Below are 18,543 nucleotides of genomic sequence, written 5' to 3'. Positions count from 1 at the left end.
CATAAAAAGATTTGTTTTAACCGTCATAAAAAGTGTCAATTGGATTAATGTTTATTGATATAAGTTTTAACCGTCATAAAAAGTGTCAATTGGATTAATGTTTATTGATATAATATTAGAATCCATCCTAGTCGAGATTTTGGCTTATCATGTCATCTACTATCGAGGTTTCATTGCGTTTAATGTTATTGACGTGAAGAAAATATGTTAGAAATCTCATTTAAAGTTGACTCACTTTTACTAGAATGATTATGTGTAATGCTACTATTTTTTAATTTTAAATTTTTTTATAAGTCTTTTGTTTAAAAATAGAAAAGAGGTGAACATTGATTCAAATGTGAGTAATGAAAAAATAATTACAATTTATAATATTAGTAATTATAAAATTATGAATTTCAATGATTTGATTTATTCATTGAGACAAATTTATCTATAGCAACTAGGTAATGAGTAAGTGGGTGAAGCCATGAAGGCTCAGAATTTGAATGAAATAGCAATTCGTGCTCAACAACAACTCATCACAAACCCTAATCCCCAATTGTTGAACCCTTTTCTTTCACTTCTCACAAATTCTAAAAATGCATTCTTTCATCTCTTCAACCAAATGCTCTCAAACCCTTTCTCCCACAACCACTACACTTTCACCTACGCTCTCAAGGCATGCTCCTCCCACCACACGCGCTCCAAAGCGCTCGAAATCCACGCGCGTCTCCTTCTATCTGGTTACTACGTCGATATCTTCATCCAGAACTCGCTCCTCCACTGCTACCTCACCCAAAACGACGTCGTTTCCGCCACAAACCTTTTCCGATCAATTCCCTCCCCCGGCGTCGTTTCGTGGACCTCACTAATATCGGGCCTTGCCAAATCGGGCTTCGAGGCCCAAGCCCTTCGCCATTTTTCAAAAATGAACTCAAAGCCCAAAATTGTCAGGCCCAATGCAGCCACCCTAGTCGGCGCGTTGAGCGCGTGTTCATCTCTCAGGGCTCTGAGATCCGGCAAGTCCGTTCACGCTTACGGCGTGAGGGTGATTGCCAACGCGAATATTGTTTTTGACAACGCGGTGTTGCACTTGTACACTAAGAGTGGGTCGTTGAAATATGCGAAGAAGCTGTTTGATAAAATGTCTATGAGGGACGTGATTTCTTGGACCACTTTGTTGATGGGCTACGCGCGTGGTGGCCACTGCGAGGAGGCTTTTGGTGTGTTTAAACGAATGGTGCATAGTGCAGAAGCTGAACCTAACGAGGCAACTATAGTGACTGTTTTATCAGCGTGTGCCTCTTTTGGAGCATTGAGTTTGGGGCAGTGGGTGCATTCGTATATTGACTCACGACTTGACCTTGTGGTTGATGGAATTATTGGGAATGCTTTGCTCAACATGTATGTGAAGTGTGGAGATATGCAAGTGGGGTTAAGGGTTTTTGACATGATTGTGCACAAGGATGTTGTGTCGTGGGGCACTGTTATCTCTGGCCTTGCCATGAACGGTTATGGGAAAAGAACATTGGAGCTATTTTCACGGATGTTGGTTAAAGGGGTTGAGCCTGACGATGTTACTTTTATTGGGGTGTTATCTGCATGCAGCCATGCGGGGTTGGTGAATGAAGGGGTTATGTTTTTCAAAGCAATGAGGGATTTTTATGGCATTGTGCCACAGATGAGGCATTATGGTTGCGTGGTGGATATGTATGGACGTGCTGGTTTGTTTGAGGAAGCCGAGGCTTTCCTTAGAAGCATGCCTGTTGAAGCTGAATGGTCTATTTGGGGAGCTCTTCTTCAGGCTTGCAAAATCCATGCCAATGAGAAGATGTCTGAATGGATAAAGGGACACCTCAAGGGGAAAAGTGTTGGTGTTGGTACTCTTGCTTTGCTGTCTAACATGTATGCCAGTTCTGAACGATGGGATGATGCTAACAAGATTCGGAAGAGTATAATAGGGACTGGAGTGAAGAAAGTTGCTGGGTGTAGCTGGGTAGAGCTTGAGCTGTACAACAACAGATTGGATAAGGGAGCATCAATGAAGTTTTGACATGGAGAATGATACCAACAATGATATATAGCCTCGTGAGGTCGAAATTGAGTACTGGTCTCAGCATTTCTCTGTTCATATGTGGAGCCAATATGTGATTCTTCGCAGAATCGCAGCCGCGAGCAGGTCCTATACAGCAGCAGGAGGAATAAACAGAGGCTGTTCTCGAAAATCCCAACACCAGTGTGGTCGACGATTGGGTGTAGAAGGGGAAGAAGGCATAACTTTAACGCATCATTCGAGACCTTCGCAAACGCAGTAGGTTCTTCCAAACCCTCCAGGTCAGTTTTAATTTCATTCATGCTTCTCTTAGATGGAACAGTGTCATCATCACCATAATTTGTTGTTTAATTTCAAAAGTGTGAATCCTCGTTGATGGAAAATTTCCATAACTAAAATACTTGTCAATTTAAACATTAATCCCCTTAAAAGACACGGATTCTCAATTTTGTTCTTATACGTAAATGTTTATTAAATTGCTTCCTATTAGTACAAACTTAACCAGTTTGATTCTGCTATCATTGTTGTCTGATAACCACATTGCACTTTTTAACTTGGTTGTGTTGTGTGCTACACTTTGGGACCAAACTGACTATGTTTACATGTATAGCATAAGTTTTCATGCATGTGGGCCAAATTGAAAATCTGCAACAAGTGTAGGAACTGTGTTTAACCTACTTGTTATAATCGTTACTGCTTTATTGTTAAAGTGTGGTTTGCAAATTACAAAGTTTGAAGGATTCTCTTCTGCAGAAAGCTATTTTTTGTAACCATGATATTGGGTATTTACCTCTCTCAGTATAGTTAAATTCATTTCCAACGTGGTTTAACCAAATCTAAGAACTGTCCAATGGTCTCTTTTTTTGCCCTTACACAGATAAATTATAGGTTCTTCCCAAAAATTTGATGAGCTTCTCAATTTTAACTTGGTTTTTCTCCAAAATTAAAATTTGAATTATGCATCAAACAATTTCTTTTATTGATAAACTTGATTGTGTTTTTCTATATCTAATAAAAAAGTATTTTATTCAAATAGAAAAAGGATCCTGTAAAAAAAAAGACGAATTTATTTTCTCTTTATCTATTTCCCATGACATTATCTTATACTGCAACCTCTTCTATAGGGATGCAGGAAGAAAGCAGGGAGGTGAAGAAAGCATGGAGGTGCAGGAAGAAATTACCACATCTCTGCCATAAACGTGGGCCAAGAACCAGAGGTTTATTAACGGGCTTCTACTTTGGGCTAACCATATTTTAGGGCTTTGCGTTTTGTACCCCATGTTTCTAAACTTGCACCTCCATGAGGAGGTTGAAATGACAAAAATGTCCGTAAAAAATAGATTCCAAATTACATATTTTGGTATGTATTTCTAAATCTATAAAATATCATTCAAAATATACACATTCTAAAATATATTAATATATTATAGATTATATATTACAAATGTATTTTCACATCAGAAATACATTATATAATCTACCATTCATAATGCATATTTATAAAAGATAAAATTGAAAATTCAAATTTTATTAAGATGCATTCATATCACTACTTTTATTTTATTTTGAACATCTTCTTCCTCAACTCTAATACTTTATTTTTGCACCACATGCATGTAGTGGAGTTGTTAAAATACCATTTGTGCATTATCTAAATAAAAAATCTCATTCTTCTTGGAATACATTAAAAAAATAGAAAATTTGGAATAGTCTATCAAAAAATATATTCTCAGTAGTATAATTAAGAAAAAAATTTCTACAGATTAGGTAATCCATAATATTTTGAGATTATACAATACAAAACTATATTTAGAATCACGTAGTATGAATATTTTAAAATTACACAATTGAGAATATATTTTTATCACATGATCGTAGATTAAGTAATTGAAAATATAATTTTGAATTGCGTAGTTTATAAATGTTATGAATAATTTAAAAGAAAGTTTAAAATTGATTATGATGATATTATTATAAGGATATTTTGATATTTTTGTATAGTTTAGAAGTGTAGGAAGAAAAAGATGAGGAAGAAAGAATTTCAACAAACCAATATTTATGATGATAACTTGGTGGCTTATTAACACCACTCTTTGTTTTGATTGGTTAATGATTTTGATTGAGATGTTATTGCTCCCAACACATTCACCATGATAGTGAAACCCATTTGCCTCAATGCCCCAAAACTTGCACGCCACAAAGATCAATATATATTCAAATCCATAATTAACAATAGGTTAAATATTTTTTAGTTTCTTTTAATTTCAAGCAAAATTGGTTTTATTCTTAGTTCAAACTTTATACCTTTTAAATTCTTAGCTTAAATTTAGATTTTTTTAAATATTTGTATAATGAAAACTATTGGAATGAATTAATGTAAATTTTTTGTAATTTTTTTTCACAAACGAATTTTCAACATAAACTTATTAAAATATCTTAAATTGACTTATTTTTTATGTGAATACTATAATATAATTCACATTGAAAATATGCTTATCATATAATTTTTTTTTGATAAAAACTTATTTAAATAGTTTTCTTATTTTAAATATATAAGATATTTAAAGTTTATACTAAAAATAAATGAAAAATATATTTAACCTTTAATAATATCTTATAATCAAATTAAAATAAAATATTATAAATTTCAATATTAAATGTATAATAATTATAATTATAATATCAATAATACATCTAATAAGGGTTCATAAATGGTTTAAAAAGAAGTGCAACAATCTGATAAATATGTTTATGTAAGTTAAAAGGAAGTGGCATATGCTAAGGTCAATTCATTGAATGAATAAAAAGGTATGGAAAATATAATAATCTGCCCAATTGTGCCTTTCTAGAAACAACTACATTCATCAAACAAAAAATTAATGAAATTCAAAATTGGTTTAAAAATTTAATTATTTTTTCATTAAAACCGAGACATAAACCTTCCTTTGAATATTTGGAGAGAAAGAACACGTTTTTTGATGTAAGAGATTGTTTAATTCACAAGTGGAGAAGTCTTGCTACCACAACTTTTCCATAATTTGTGTAAGGTCAACCAACTTATGGAGCTCATATTCCACTATAAAAAAAAATTGTTTTACCTGAAAATTTGGAATTATAGATAATTTAAAACTTACATATGAATTTTTTGAGTATTCATTATATTAGTAGGTAAAATAGGATTTAAAATTTAGAGGTTAGAGTTTAAGATTTGTGATTTATAATTTAAGGGTTAGGTTTAAATTTTTATGATTTTTTTATGTATTAATTATATTAGTAAGTAAAATAAAATTTAAAATTTATAGGTTAGAGTTTAAGATTTAATTTATTTATAATTTTTTTCGTATATAATAGTGAAATAGTTTGACGAAAATAATTTTTTTATGCGTTGAGTCAATAAGTTTTTTAATAACGTTATTTGTAGGTAAATAAAGTTAGGTGTTACAAACTGATTTTACATTTAGATTATAATAATAGTATTATTAATACTACTAATAATATATTAATATTATTATTAAAATTATTGATATCATATTAATCATATTAAAAGCTATACTTTTTCTAAGTTTTGTTAAGAAATAAAAAATACTCAAAGACCAATTTATTAAATCATTATATAGCTTTTTTTATTCACGTGCTCTTACCTTAATTCTGATATTCTTCAAAGAATTGATTTAAAAATTAAGAAAAAAAAGTTAGAGAAATTAAATTATTCATGATTCACAAACAAAACATATTACTGTACCTCCTAAAAATAACTAAAAGAAGAAAAAATATAAATTCTTTGAAAAACAACTTACTTTGTAATAAGAGTTGATTCTCATCACTTTGACACACTAATTAAAATAATGATGACAATAAACTAAGTTAGAAAAAATTAAAAAAGTAATAATAATTCAAAGATATACTAATATTTAGAAATAAATAACTAAATGGTTAAATTGTAATTTATAAAATTACATAAAAAAACCATATGAACCACCAATATTTAGAAAATTCTTAGAACCACTAATCAAGAAACTTAGTTGTTTAAATTGTTTGAGAATATATGTTTAATATTAAAATAATAAAAATTCAAAAGAAATTAGAATTACAGAAAATGACAATGAAATAGTGGCAATCAATGGTGATATACATCATTATCAGAGAAAATTATTTGTTAATACACAAAAAACCACACTAATTAAATATACATTACAAACTTACCAAATTATCAATGTAATTTCAAAGGGTATTAAATTCCTACACTATTGCTTCAAGATCATAGCATGCCAATTTCAATGCCTTCAAAAAATCTGTTCAAATTTTGAACTTAGATTACAAATATCATCAAATTATATTATGTATAATGTATACATTTTATCTTTTACTTTAAATTAATTTTATAAAATTAAATTAAATTTAAAAGTTTATTTTTTAATACAATATCCTAATTTATTAATGTCTATTTTAACAATATTTATTGAACTTATTAATCATATTACTACAAGAAAATCATTAAATAGATACCATCTCATAAATTATTTTTTTATCTAATATTTTTATTATTAATAAATAGTTTATAAATTAGTATCTAATTAGTTATCAAAATTTTAATTATCAATTTTAAAATTTAATTAATTAGTAGTTAAAATCTTAATAGCTGATTAAGTACTAATTTAAAAATTATTTATTCACAATAAAAAGTAATTTAGATATTAATAATTTTGTAATGTTTAAAATAATATTAAATGTAGTTCAATATAATAATTAATATTTTTTTTATTTTAAAAATTACTTTTATTCAATAATATTTTAGTAGTATATATTTTATGTATACAAATTAAATCAAATACATGCATGTATAAAGTTTGTATTATTTGTTTTATAAAACTAAGAAAAGGAATAAATTGTAATGTGGGGCAAAAAGTAATAAATGTAAGTAAGAATGTGGACCCTTTTTCAGATTGCTAATACCAGAAAACTTTTCCACTTTTCTGTCATCAATTCTAAGGTCATTTTCCAAAATTTAGGTTATTTGTGAAGAATATATATATATATATATATATATATATATATATATATATATAATTTAAGTAATTTATGAGAATTTGTGGATTTTTTTTAAAAGAGAAAATGAAATATGGTTCGATAAATAATTAATTAATTTTTATATTTAATATTTGTTTTTTATTTTTATAATTATTATTAGGAATTAATAAATAATAATTTTAAGAAATAATTTATTTTCATTTTTAATAAGATTATATTTAAGAAAAAACATTTAAAGGTAATTTTGACATTATACTAAAAATAACCTTCTAACCTTTATTAGTTCAATTTAATTAATCACGTATACTAATAAACTTTCTATTTAAATCCATTTTTTTTCTATTAAGTCAAAGTCTCAAATATACTACAAATCAATCTTTTACTTTTCACACTCCTAACCAAGCAAATTCATCCTCTTAAAAAAATAATAAAAATATAATGAATTTAAATAAAAAAAATAAATGCATTTTTTAAATTTAAGTTATATTATTAAATTTAAATTTAATTATAAAATTCTAAAAATTAATACTATCTTCCCTTTTATATATAATAATTATTACTTTTTTTTTAGTTTGACTTAATGTACTTTTTTCCCTTCTTTATTCAATATCTCATATATGTATTTTATAATCATAACTCTATTTCAATATATATATATATATAATTTTTTTTATATTCCTTTTTAAATTAGTTTACATACACGGAATTGACTTTTATGGTTGAATGTTTTCCATATATAGAATTTGAACTTAATGTTTTTAAATAGGAATTAAGCATGTATGACCTCAATTAATTATATGCTAAAAGAACAAATGATTAATTTTAGGTTTAATTATGTTTTTTTAACCTTTAAATTTATTTATTTTTGCTTTGTTTTTTGAATTCAAACAATATTTTAATATGTCTTAAATTTCAAGAAATACAATTTTATTCCTTCAAATTCAGGAATTAAGTATTCAAAATGGTTTCAAAAGAACCATTTTAATATATAACATTTGCTATTTAAGAAATAAAACATATTCTTTAAAATTGAAGAATTAAAGTGGTTTTATTTTTATTTTTAATTTAGAGAACTAAAACTAAATTTGTCTTAAATTTCAGATATTAAAATATAATTAAATCTTTGTTTAAAAGTACATTTTTTAATTGATAATTATACATATGTTTATTTCTTTTTACAATTTGTGTTCGAAATATTTTCTGAAGGACAATACATAAAACAAAATCATGCCATGTTTTATTGCGAATAAAAAAATACTTTTTATATCAAACTTACACTATAGATTTTATAAGAAAATTCAATTTAAATAACACGATGAGTAAAAAATAATTAATTTATTTTGTTGCTGATAAAAAAAAATTAATTTATTTTGTTTCTAAATTTTATCGTTGAAGTGAGTATTAGGAAGGAAATCAGAGATATTTTTAACTTTATAGAATGAGAATTTTGTTTAATAAAAGAAAATGTACAATTCTTTCATTGCATTGTTAAAATTATTTTTTGAATACTTAATTTTTTAAAATATCAAACTTATTTATTTTTTATTTAGCATTTTATCCATATGACATTTTATCCCGAAATAGTTACTTATTTTTTTTCTTTCTCTAAAGCTAGTTATTTTAAAAAAATCATCCTAATGAATTAATCAAATAAAATGGAAGACTTTTGTTTTGACTTTGAAATCAACGAAGAATTTTGAAATAAGAATCTAACCACAATAATTCTTAAAAACATGAGACAAAATTCTTTAAAACTAGTTTTTTTAACATTCAATTTTATATTTTAGTTTTTCATGGTAAATTTTAATATTTTCATAATTTTTTTTGTAATTTTAGCTCAAGTTTTTAATCTAGTATTGATACAAATTATTTATGATAAAAAGAATAATGAAAAACATAAGAATGCTACAAACATATTACGTTAAATAATGCATATAGAATATTTGAATTTATGGTTTCAAAAAGAACATGAACAGACTCCACCAATCACTGGTAAACAATTTTGAAATAAAATTATTATTCTTTATTATTTATTATTATTATTTTTTTATTTTTTCTCTTATTAGAAGCCATGCGTTAGAAATATGCAAATAGCCGTTTCTTCTTTCTCTCTCTCTCTCTCTCTTCTTGATTTTGTTAAAACCCAGAAACTTTCAGAATCATAACATGCTATATAAATCATACCAATAATTTTCCATTGGTAACGTTTGGTGTTTTGCGCACACACTTTCAAAGCCCATCATGAAGATGCTTCTCTCTGCCTTCACTCTGTTGTTGCACATTGCTCTGTTTTCAACACTCTGTTTTGCTGGCGACCCAACGGTCTACACTGAACTTCGCGTCTCCTACACCACCGTTTCCCCTCTGGGTGTTCCTCAACAGGTTCCTTCTTCCTCCGCACCTTCTTTTCCATTTGAAATTCCGTCGCTTTTTCATCTGGGTCACTCGAATCATCAAACCCACTTCTTTTTATTTGAAGGGTTCTTCTGGGTTGCTCTTGTTTTCTTTTTGTACTATTTATCAATCACACACACGTTTATTTTTTTTATTTTTAATTACGATCTTTCTTCAGCTTAGCTTTGTGTATGTGTGTGTTGGTGTTGTTTAAATGTTAAGAATGCATGTGAAACCAGTATATGGAATTGGGCTGCTGCTAAGCTTAAAAATGGGTCAAACATGGTCTCTGTTTGATAAACTTTTTTTTTTCTTTTTGTTTTGGTTTTACTCCTGCTTTGTTTTCTTGCAAAAGTCCCCTGTTTGAAATAGAGAATAGATAAAAAAAGCTTTTATCTTGTTGAAGTACGTGCTTTACACTGTATGAGTGAATATTGAAGCTGGTGGAAGGGTTGAGATGTGGACCTTGTGAGATTTTAATTGGGATTTGTGAGATTCTGCACGTGGTTTTTGAATCCCCTTCCCCCATTTTTTACTTCTCTGTTATTTTGTCATTTCCATTAAGTTCTTCAATTTCTCAGTTCATTTTATTGAAGTTAATTTTTTGGTAATTTTATTTAGGGTTAAATATATTCTAGGTCTATCAATTTTCAGTCAAAATTTGTTCTAGTTCCCTATGCTTTGAAAACTAGGATTTTGGTTGTGTTTTTTATATCTGGTAAATTTTCCTTGCCATAACTTTGTCAGTGAGACTGGAGATTGATGATGACGAAATTCATCAAATGTCAAATGCACAAGGACCAAAACCATTCTTTTTAAGTATTAGGAATAAGACCATTTTTAACCCAAAATTGAGGAGCCTAAAACACAGTTTTACTTTTTGCTTTAGTTAATTTTACTTCAAGTATAATATTTAGATCAAAATTTGGCTGATTTCAGTGTTGGAAAATATATGATCGCAGGTCATAGCTGTCGATGGGAAGTTTCCAGGCCCTCTCATCAATGTTACAACCAATAACCATGTAACTGTGAATGTGTACAATGGATTGGATGAAGAACTTCTCATGACATGGTTGGTTCCAGTGTTACATTATGTTAGTTTTCACTTTCTTTATCGTCTGTTTGTTTTTATAATTCAACAAATTTGTGACTGATGATTGTGGTAGGCCCGGGGTTCAAATGCGGCGAAATTCATGGCAAGATGGAGTCCTTGGCACAAATTGTCCAATTCCTTCCAAATGGAATTGGACTTACCAGTTCCAAGTCAAGGATCAAATTGGGAGTTTCTTTTACTTCCCTTCTCTTAACTTCCAAAGAGCCTCTGGTGGCTTTGGTCCCTTTGTTATCAACAATAGGGAAATCATCCCAATTCCTTTTGCACAGCCAGATGGAGATATTTTCATCATCATTGGTGATTGGTATACTCAGAACCACACGGTTAGTCATTGGCTTATGTTAAATGTTTCTTTTGTGAATATGGGAGATGGAATGCATTGTGATTGTTTTTTCAATTCCTATTATGCATTCATTTTTAATGTATAGGCCCTTAGAGCAACACTTGATAGTGGAAAAGACCTAGGGATACCAGATGGTGTTCTCATCAATGGGAAGGGACCTTTCCAGTACAACACTACTCTTGTTCCTAGTGGCATCGATTATGAAAAAATCACAGTTGATCCAGGTATTATCATCTCCCCTTTTATTTAGGGAATGAGCTTTTATATTTAACCTGAAAGGTTTCATTAAGTTCACCAATGAAGCCTGTGAGCTTTTTTTTTCTCCTTATTTTCAAGCAGATCCTTTCATTGCTTCCACTGGTTACTTAGTCACTTTACTTAACAATCCTGTCCTCTTTGTACCATAATTTTCAGTCTCAGAGGATCATATGTATGTCCATTTCCTGATTTTTATTGCTGCATGTTAGCTTAGGAAATGTTAGCTTTTTGCTTCCTTTTTCTAACTGCACTGTAGTAGTTTAGCACATTACCATATTGCATCTACTAATGATTTTGGAGGCTGTTGTGATTAATGGTGTGGTAGTATAGATTGGTCTTTGCTGACTTCATGTGTTTCTTAAAACCCATTTCAAGTTATTTCCCTCCCCCCCTTTTAATGTTACCATAGCTTTGGAGTATTGACTGAAAGTACTAATGTACATGGCAGGCAAAACTTATCGAATTCGTGTCCACAATGTTGGAATCTCAACTTCTTTGAATTTCCGAATTCAAAATCATAATCTACTGCTGGCGGAGACAGAGGGGCATTACACAACTCAATCAAATTTTACCAATTTCGATATTCATGCTGGCCAGTCTTACTCTTTTCTGCTTTCCACTGACCAGAATGCAAGTACAGACTACTATATTGTTGCCAGTGCCAGGTTTGTGAATGAATCACTTTGGCAGAAGGTTACGGGTGTTGCAATTTTACACTACTCAAATTCCAAGGGACCAGTAAGTGGTCCTCTACCTCCCCCACCAGATGATTTTTATGACAAGACAGCTTCGATGAACCAAGCAAGAAGTGTTAGGTTTGTCATTCAGAATTTGATATCTTTGAGAATTTAATCACAGTGAATGCAGTTAATGTTGCGTTATGCTTTGAACTGTTTACCCTTTGGTTCATCTGATATTCCCTATAAAGTAAACATATTTCATTCTGTTATATCACGGTGTTCAATCTAAATTAACTGATTGCTCAGCAAATGGATTGAAAATTGATCGTGAGAGGTTCATGTATAATTTATTATCAAATTCTTCTACCACTAAACATTTTCATGACAGATTATATAGGGACTTGACAAGTTTAAAGGACAGAAATATACCAGTTTCTGTAGTTTGTTCATTGTTTATGTTTTTTACATATGAACTGAATCTTACATGTGCTGTTGCGCAGACAAAATACATCTGCTAGTGGTGCTCGTCCAAACCCTCAAGGATCCTTTCGGTATGGCTCCATCAATATAACTGATACTTATGTGTTAAAGGTTACATCATTGGTGCCGATTAATGGTACAAATCGGGCTACTATTAATGGAATCTCATTTCTCAAGCCTGACCTTCCATTTCGGCTTGCTGACAAGCATCAATTAAGAGGAATTTATAAGCTTGATTTTCCCAGCAAGCCAATGAACAGAACACCAAAAATTGACAGATCAATTATCAATGCTACGTACAAGGGCTTCATTGAGGTTATATTGCAAAACAATGACTCCTCTATTCAAAACTTTCATCTGGATGGCTACTCCTTTTTTGTAGTTGGGTGAGAATCTCTTTTCCTTACTTTTGTTCTTGGAGTACACAATATGTCTGTGATCACAGTTCATAAAATGATTTCTTGAATCCAGGATGGACTATGGTGATTGGACAGAAAATTCTAGAGGCTCTTATAACAAGTGGGATGCAATATCTCGCAGCACTACGCAGGTAAGAAATTTCCATGCTAAATGTAAAAGGGTGATATGGTTGGATTGGACTATTTTTACAGTGAAGTTGTTTCTCATGTTAATTTTAAGTATTTTTTCCAATGTTCACGAAAGCTAGAAGGTTTTGATGCGTATAATACTTTTTTTTTATATAAAACTTTCATGTTCGACATCACTATACAACGACATCTCAGTTATGCTGACACTTCAAGTAAGAACAATCATCTGCATAGTGATGATTGTGAATAAGTTGCATTTAGGATGTGTTAAACGTTTCAAGTTTTTCATATGATTTGTACTTTTCTTTGCTAAGGCATAGGGAGTGAATTCTATGTTAATGGCTGTTTGTTGGTTACCATGGGACAGGTTTTTCCTGGAGGATGGACAGCAGTTCTTATATCGCTTGACAACGTTGGATCATGGAACCTGAGAGCAGAAAACCTGGACAGGTGGTACCTAGGTCAAGAAACTTATCTGAGGATCATCAATCCAGAAGAAAATGGTGATACGGAGATGGCTGCACCAGATAATGTTCTATATTGTGGTGCCCTCAAGAGCTTGCAGAAGTACACCATATTTCTCATGCTCCATTGACATTGTTTTAAGTACCTTTTGTCTTCTCTCCTTAACTATACTTTCTCTTTGCCTGCAGGTCGAATTCTCATTTTTCTGCAGCTTCTACTTTGGGGCATAGCTTGAACCTTTTCACATTGCTTCTGGGAATTTTTGCTGTGATTTTTCTCATCCAAGCTAGCTAAGATTCTGTTCTTCTGCTCTGTTGACATTTTCATAATTCCCAACAATGTAGTTATAGGATTGTGAAAAAGGTGGATTACTAATTTCTTTGTCCAAAGAAAGTACAAATGTTTTTGTTTAGTTATGTCATGCTTTGTACACATTTTCTTTGTTTAGATGTTCATCACCAAAAGCTCATTTAAAAAGCTACTTGGATTTGATCAGTTTCAAATTTCACCTCTTCTAGTTTTTCTCTTTCCAAACACACCACCATGAGAGTGTAATTCTAAAAGAATATTAATGTCAGAGTGTATTAGAAATCATGTTAAGGATTCAACAAAAGGAAAAATAATTCATTATCAGTTTTTCATTTTTGATTTCTTAATGAGTATGAAGACATTTTGATTTTGTGAGCATTCTCTGTCAATAAATAAATACTTGGTAATAGACAATGATTTAAATATAACATTTTCAAATAAGAGATCATATAAAAACTGTTTATTATGGAAATATTAAGTTAATATTGGTGTGAGTTTAAATAAATAGCGATGATAGTTTTTTCTGTAATGACAAAATGTTTGAGATACTAATAATGTAGTGTTGTGAAAACATGATCAAAATGGTAATGATTGATTTAGTTTACATTAAAAAAAATATAAAATACAAATTAATAGATTGAATAGACAACCCATTTTAAAAAGTAATAATTTTTTTAAAAAAATTAAAAAAAATATTATTTTATAAAAACGTTTTTTTCCACCAAAGTACAGTTTTTTTTCTTTTTTAAAATTATAATTTTAAATAAATAATATTTTATATAAAAATGATAAGTTATACCATGATAAGAGTTTAGAGTGGGATGATTTTCACTCTCAAATCGTATTCATGAATACAACTTATTCATTTTTATAATTTTTTTTATATGGAATTGTAATTAAAAAAACACAAATTTAATGTAAAATTGTATTATAACATATGCATATATATTATAATTTTATATATTAAATAATTTAATCTATATATATATAAATTAGGTTATTATTATATAGACTTGTTATGAATCAAAATCTCTATCAACAACCTTAGACCAAAGAAAAAGGTATAAAAATAATTTTGAGTTGAATGTGTATATATCCTCTACCGAAATTTTGACTGAAAAAGGTATATATATATTCTTGGTATGGGACTTACTACACCTTACTCCTTGAATATTTCGGTATAAAATTCTTACCACACATTCGTCACTGTGTCTATTGAGTTTTGACTAAGATTTGAGCCCCAAATTCGTCGCACAGGATTTGCAATAAATTTTTTATTCATCACTGTCAGAGACGAAAGGAAGGTTCGTTTGTGTGTGAAACTGTTTTGATTTTGTCCCTAGGTAAATACTCATCCATTTGACCTGAAATTTGTCGTGTTTTGTCCCAAATTCAGTCGAGATTCTTACGTGGAATTTCAGAAAAAAAAAACTATTTCGGGAGAAATTTTCAGAAGTTTTATTGAAAACCAAGGCTATCCTCTACTGAAACTCCTAAAATTTCGCCATACTTTTTTCAATTTTATTTTGGATCCGTATTGCGTTGAAAAAATTCGCACAAGTACTTTCATATGTTATTTGCACTCAGGTAAAAAGCACGTCCATAAACAAATAACAAAAAGAAGATACGGGGAAAAAAGCCAAGATGTTTTATTTTCAGAAACCAGTTTTGTTCACTTTCGGTCTGGGACTTACTACGCCTTACTCTTTGGGTATTTCGGTCTCAAATTTTTACCAGACATTCGTCACTATGTCTATTGAGTTTCGACTGAGATTTGAGGCCCAAATTCGTCCCACATAATTTGCAATAAATTTTTTATTCATCACTGCCAGGGTCGAAAGGAAAGTTCGTTTGTGTGTGAAACTGTTTTATTTTTTTCCCAGGTGAATACTCATCCGTTTGACCTGAAATTTGTTACGTTTGGTCCCAAATTCAGTCCAAATTCTTACGTGGAATTTCAGGAAAAAACTATTTCGGGAAATTTTTTTGAAATTTTATTGAAAACCAATGCTATTCTCTACCGAAACTTGTGAAATTTCGCCATACTTTTTGCAATTTTATTCTGGGTCCGTATTGCGTTGAAAAAATTTCATACGTTGTTTGCACCCATATAAGAAGGCACGTCCATAAACAAATCACAAAAAGAAGACACGGGGAGGAAAAGCAAGGACGTTTTGTTTTCAGAAAACCAGTTTTGTTCACTCTCGGTCTGGGACCTACTACGCCTTACTTTTTGAGTATTTCGGTCTCAAATTTTTACCAGACATTCGTCACTGTGTCTATTGAGTTTTGGCTGAGATTTTTGAGGCCAAATTCGTCCCACAGGATTTGCAATAAATTTTTTATTCATCACTGCTAGGGCCGAAAGGAAGGTTCGTTTGTGTGTGAAACTGTTTGATTTTTTCCTAGGTGAATACGCATCCGCTTGACCTGAAATTTCTCGCGTTTTGTCCCAAATTCAGTCGAGATTCATACGTGGAATTTCAGGAAAAAACTATTTATGGATAATTTTTCAGAAATTTTATTGAAAACCAAGTCCATCCTCTACCGAAACTCGTGAAATTTCGCCATACTTTCTGAAATTTTATTTTGGGTTTGTATTAGATATTATTTAGTACTTTAATTCTATTTTTTTTTTTTAATGTAAGGACTTTTTTTAAGCAGCATAATTACTTTGTATTACCTTTTAACTTGGATTGGATTAAAATATATATTCATGATAAGTTTAAATTTCACTAGAGTTACAATAATATTTCAGAGTATCACTATTGAATCAGAGTACAACATCAAGAATAGTAGTCTCGCATTTTCCCCAGTGATTACCAATCAAAAAGTGTCTCCAATTTACTAAATATCATAAACAATATTATATATAACCAATCTATTAAAACACTATTCTGAGGATAAAAACTGAGACAGTTTTTTAATGTATAGATATGAATATTCAACAGACTTTTAGCAGAATTAAGGTGTCATCTTATAACCTTGTACTGAACAAGAACATCATTGTCCTTCAAGGTTTCATCTTCAACCATGAGAACTCTTCAGGTTTTGCCATTCAACAGATCATAAGCATTCTCAACTCATTCCATTGATGAAAATACATCAGTAACATTTATATGCATAGTATAGTATACTGCCACTGTGCATTAGGGTCTTTCTTCTTCTTCTTCTGTTTTTTCTTTTTTCAATCTTCCTCTACATAAAAGAACAAAGTTTTATTATCAATACTTAATTGGAAGGACAATAATACAAGTGGTATAAACTATGAGAAGCCAAAAGCCCAAAAATACTTGAATATATGTATATGCCTTTAAATACATTACCTTGGTGTAAGGATCGCAATACTCTCAAATGTAACAACAACATCTTCACCTCCAGCACCAACATCAGCCATAGACATTATTCTGCTGCCAAAAACCTGATGCAAAAAAGACAAAATTTTATGTAACCTATAATAATCATAGATTCCTGAAAATATTTTTTTATAACTTGTACCAAACATTGAAAGCTTGCAACCCAAACTCTTAACAAATGATTAAGAATGCAGTATATTTTACAAAAATGGAGATCAAGACACACCTCCAACTGCACCATGAATATGTTATACATCTTCACATACTGAACATCATAGTAATTTCCAAATAAAAAAAAGAAGATACAGGGAAGAAAAGCCAACACGTTTTGATTTTGGAAAACCAGTTTTGTTCACTCTCGGTCTGGGATTTACTACGCCTTACTCCTTGGGTATTTCGGTCTCAAATTTTTACCAGATATTCGTCACTGTGTCTATTGAGTTTTGGCTGAGATTTGAGGCCCAAATTCGTCCCACAGGATTTGCAATATATTTTTTATTCATCACTGCCAGGGCCGAAAGGAAGGTTCGTTTGTGTGTGAAACTGTTTTATTTTTTTCCGAGGTGAATACTCATCCGTTTGACCTGAAATTTGTCGCGTTTTGCACCAAATTCAGTCGAAATTCTTACGTGGAATTTCGGGAAAAAACTATTCCGGGAGAATTTTTCAGGAATTTTATTGAAAACCAAGGCTATCTATCCTCTACCGAAACTCGTGAAATTTTGCCCTACTTTTTGAAATTTTATTTTGGGTCCGTATTGCGTTGAAAAGATTCGCACAATTACTTTGATATGTTGTTTGCCCCCAGGTAAGGAGGCACTTCCATAAACAAATCACAAAAAGAAGATACGGGGAAGAAAAGCCAGGACGTTTTGTTTTAGGAAAACAAGTTTTGTTCACTCTCGGTCAGAGACTTACTACGCCTTACTCCTTGGGTATTTCGGTCTCAAATTTTTACCAGACATTCGTCACTGTGTCTATTGAGTTTTGGTTGAGATTTGAGGCACAAATTCGTCCCACATGATTTGCAATAATTTTTTTTTCATCACTGCCAGGGCCGAAAGGAAGGTTCGTTTGTGTGTCAAACTGTTTTATTTTTTTCCTAGGAGAATACTCATCGGTTTGCCTGAAATTTGTCGCGTTTTGCCCCAAATTCAGTCGAGATTCTTACGTGGAATTTCGGGAAAAAACTATTCGGGGAGAATTTTTCAGAAATTTTATTGAAAACCAAGCCTATCCTTTACCGAAACTCGTGAAATTTCGCCCTACTTTCTAAAATTTTATTTTGGGTCCATATTGCGTTGAAAAGATTCGCACAAGTACTTTCATATGTTGTTTGCCCCCAGGTAAGGAGGCACGTCCATAAACAAATCACAAAAAGATGATACGGGGAAGAAAAGCCACGACGTTTTGTTTTAGGAAAACCAGTTTTTTTCACTCTCGGTCTGGGACTTACTACGCCTTACTCCTTGGGTATTTCAGTCTCAAATTTTTACCAGACATTCGTCACTGTGTCTATTGAGTTTTGGCTGAGAT

The 18,543-nt window shown here is 30.6% G+C and overlaps 2 protein-coding genes across 4 annotated transcripts; both read left to right on the top strand.

Annotated features, from left to right (window-relative positions):
• Nucleotides 1-431: 431 nt before the first annotated feature.
• Nucleotides 432-3,430, top strand: LOC137834637 (pentatricopeptide repeat-containing protein At2g29760, chloroplastic). 2 transcript variants are annotated; one of them, XM_068642722.2, is made up of 2 exons: nt 432-2,313; nt 3,165-3,430. In XM_068642722.2, the coding sequence occupies exon 1, from the start codon at nt 467-469 to the stop codon at nt 2,030-2,032; it is 1,566 nt and encodes a 521-aa protein (XP_068498823.2). In that variant the 5' UTR covers nt 432-466; the 3' UTR covers nt 2,033-2,313; nt 3,165-3,430. The 2 variants fall into 2 exon arrangements, with proteins under 2 accessions (XP_068498823.2, XP_090159099.1); XM_090302973.1 differs by having other exon boundaries at nt 3,157-3,430.
• A 5,691-nt stretch (nt 3,431-9,121) lies between these two features.
• LOC137834635 (monocopper oxidase-like protein SKS1) lies at nt 9,122-13,848 on the top strand. Of its 2 annotated transcripts, XM_090302597.1 has the most exons (10): nt 9,145-9,195; nt 9,308-9,442; nt 10,417-10,526; nt 10,621-10,891; nt 10,997-11,135; nt 11,618-11,984; nt 12,350-12,715; nt 12,801-12,879; nt 13,245-13,444; nt 13,531-13,848. In XM_090302597.1, the coding sequence occupies exons 1-10, from the start codon at nt 9,145-9,147 to the stop codon at nt 13,634-13,636; spliced, it is 1,824 nt and encodes a 607-aa protein (XP_090158723.1). In that variant the 3' UTR covers nt 13,637-13,848. The 2 variants fall into 2 exon arrangements, with proteins under 2 accessions (XP_068498820.2, XP_090158723.1); XM_068642719.2 differs by having other exon boundaries at nt 9,122-9,442.
• The last annotated feature ends 4,695 nt before the right edge of the window (nt 13,849-18,543 follow it).

Source organism: Phaseolus vulgaris, chromosome 5, assembly GCF_051622355.1.
Source record: "Phaseolus vulgaris cultivar YP4 chromosome 5, ASM5162235v1, whole genome shotgun sequence".
Lineage (NCBI taxonomy): Eukaryota > Viridiplantae > Streptophyta > Magnoliopsida > Fabales > Fabaceae > Phaseolus > Phaseolus vulgaris.
This window is presented reverse-complemented; position numbering and strand designations above follow the sequence as displayed.

Excerpts from the sequence above, each read along its gene's own strand:
- LOC137834637 (XM_068642722.2), top strand. The coding sequence starts at position 467 with ATGAAGGCTCAGAATTTGAATGAAATAGCAATTCGTGCTCAACAACAA.
- LOC137834635 (XM_090302597.1), top strand. The coding sequence starts at position 9,145 with ATGCAAATAGCCGTTTCTTCTTTCTCTCTCTCTCTCTCTCTTCTTGAT. Across the intron at positions 10,527-10,620 it reads GAAGAACTTCTCATGACATG|GCCCGGGGTTCAAATGCGGC; the intron begins GTTGGTTCCAGT and ends TGATTGTGGTAG. Across the intron at positions 12,880-13,244 it reads TATCTCGCAGCACTACGCAG|GTTTTTCCTGGAGGATGGAC; the intron begins GTAAGAAATTTC and ends ACCATGGGACAG.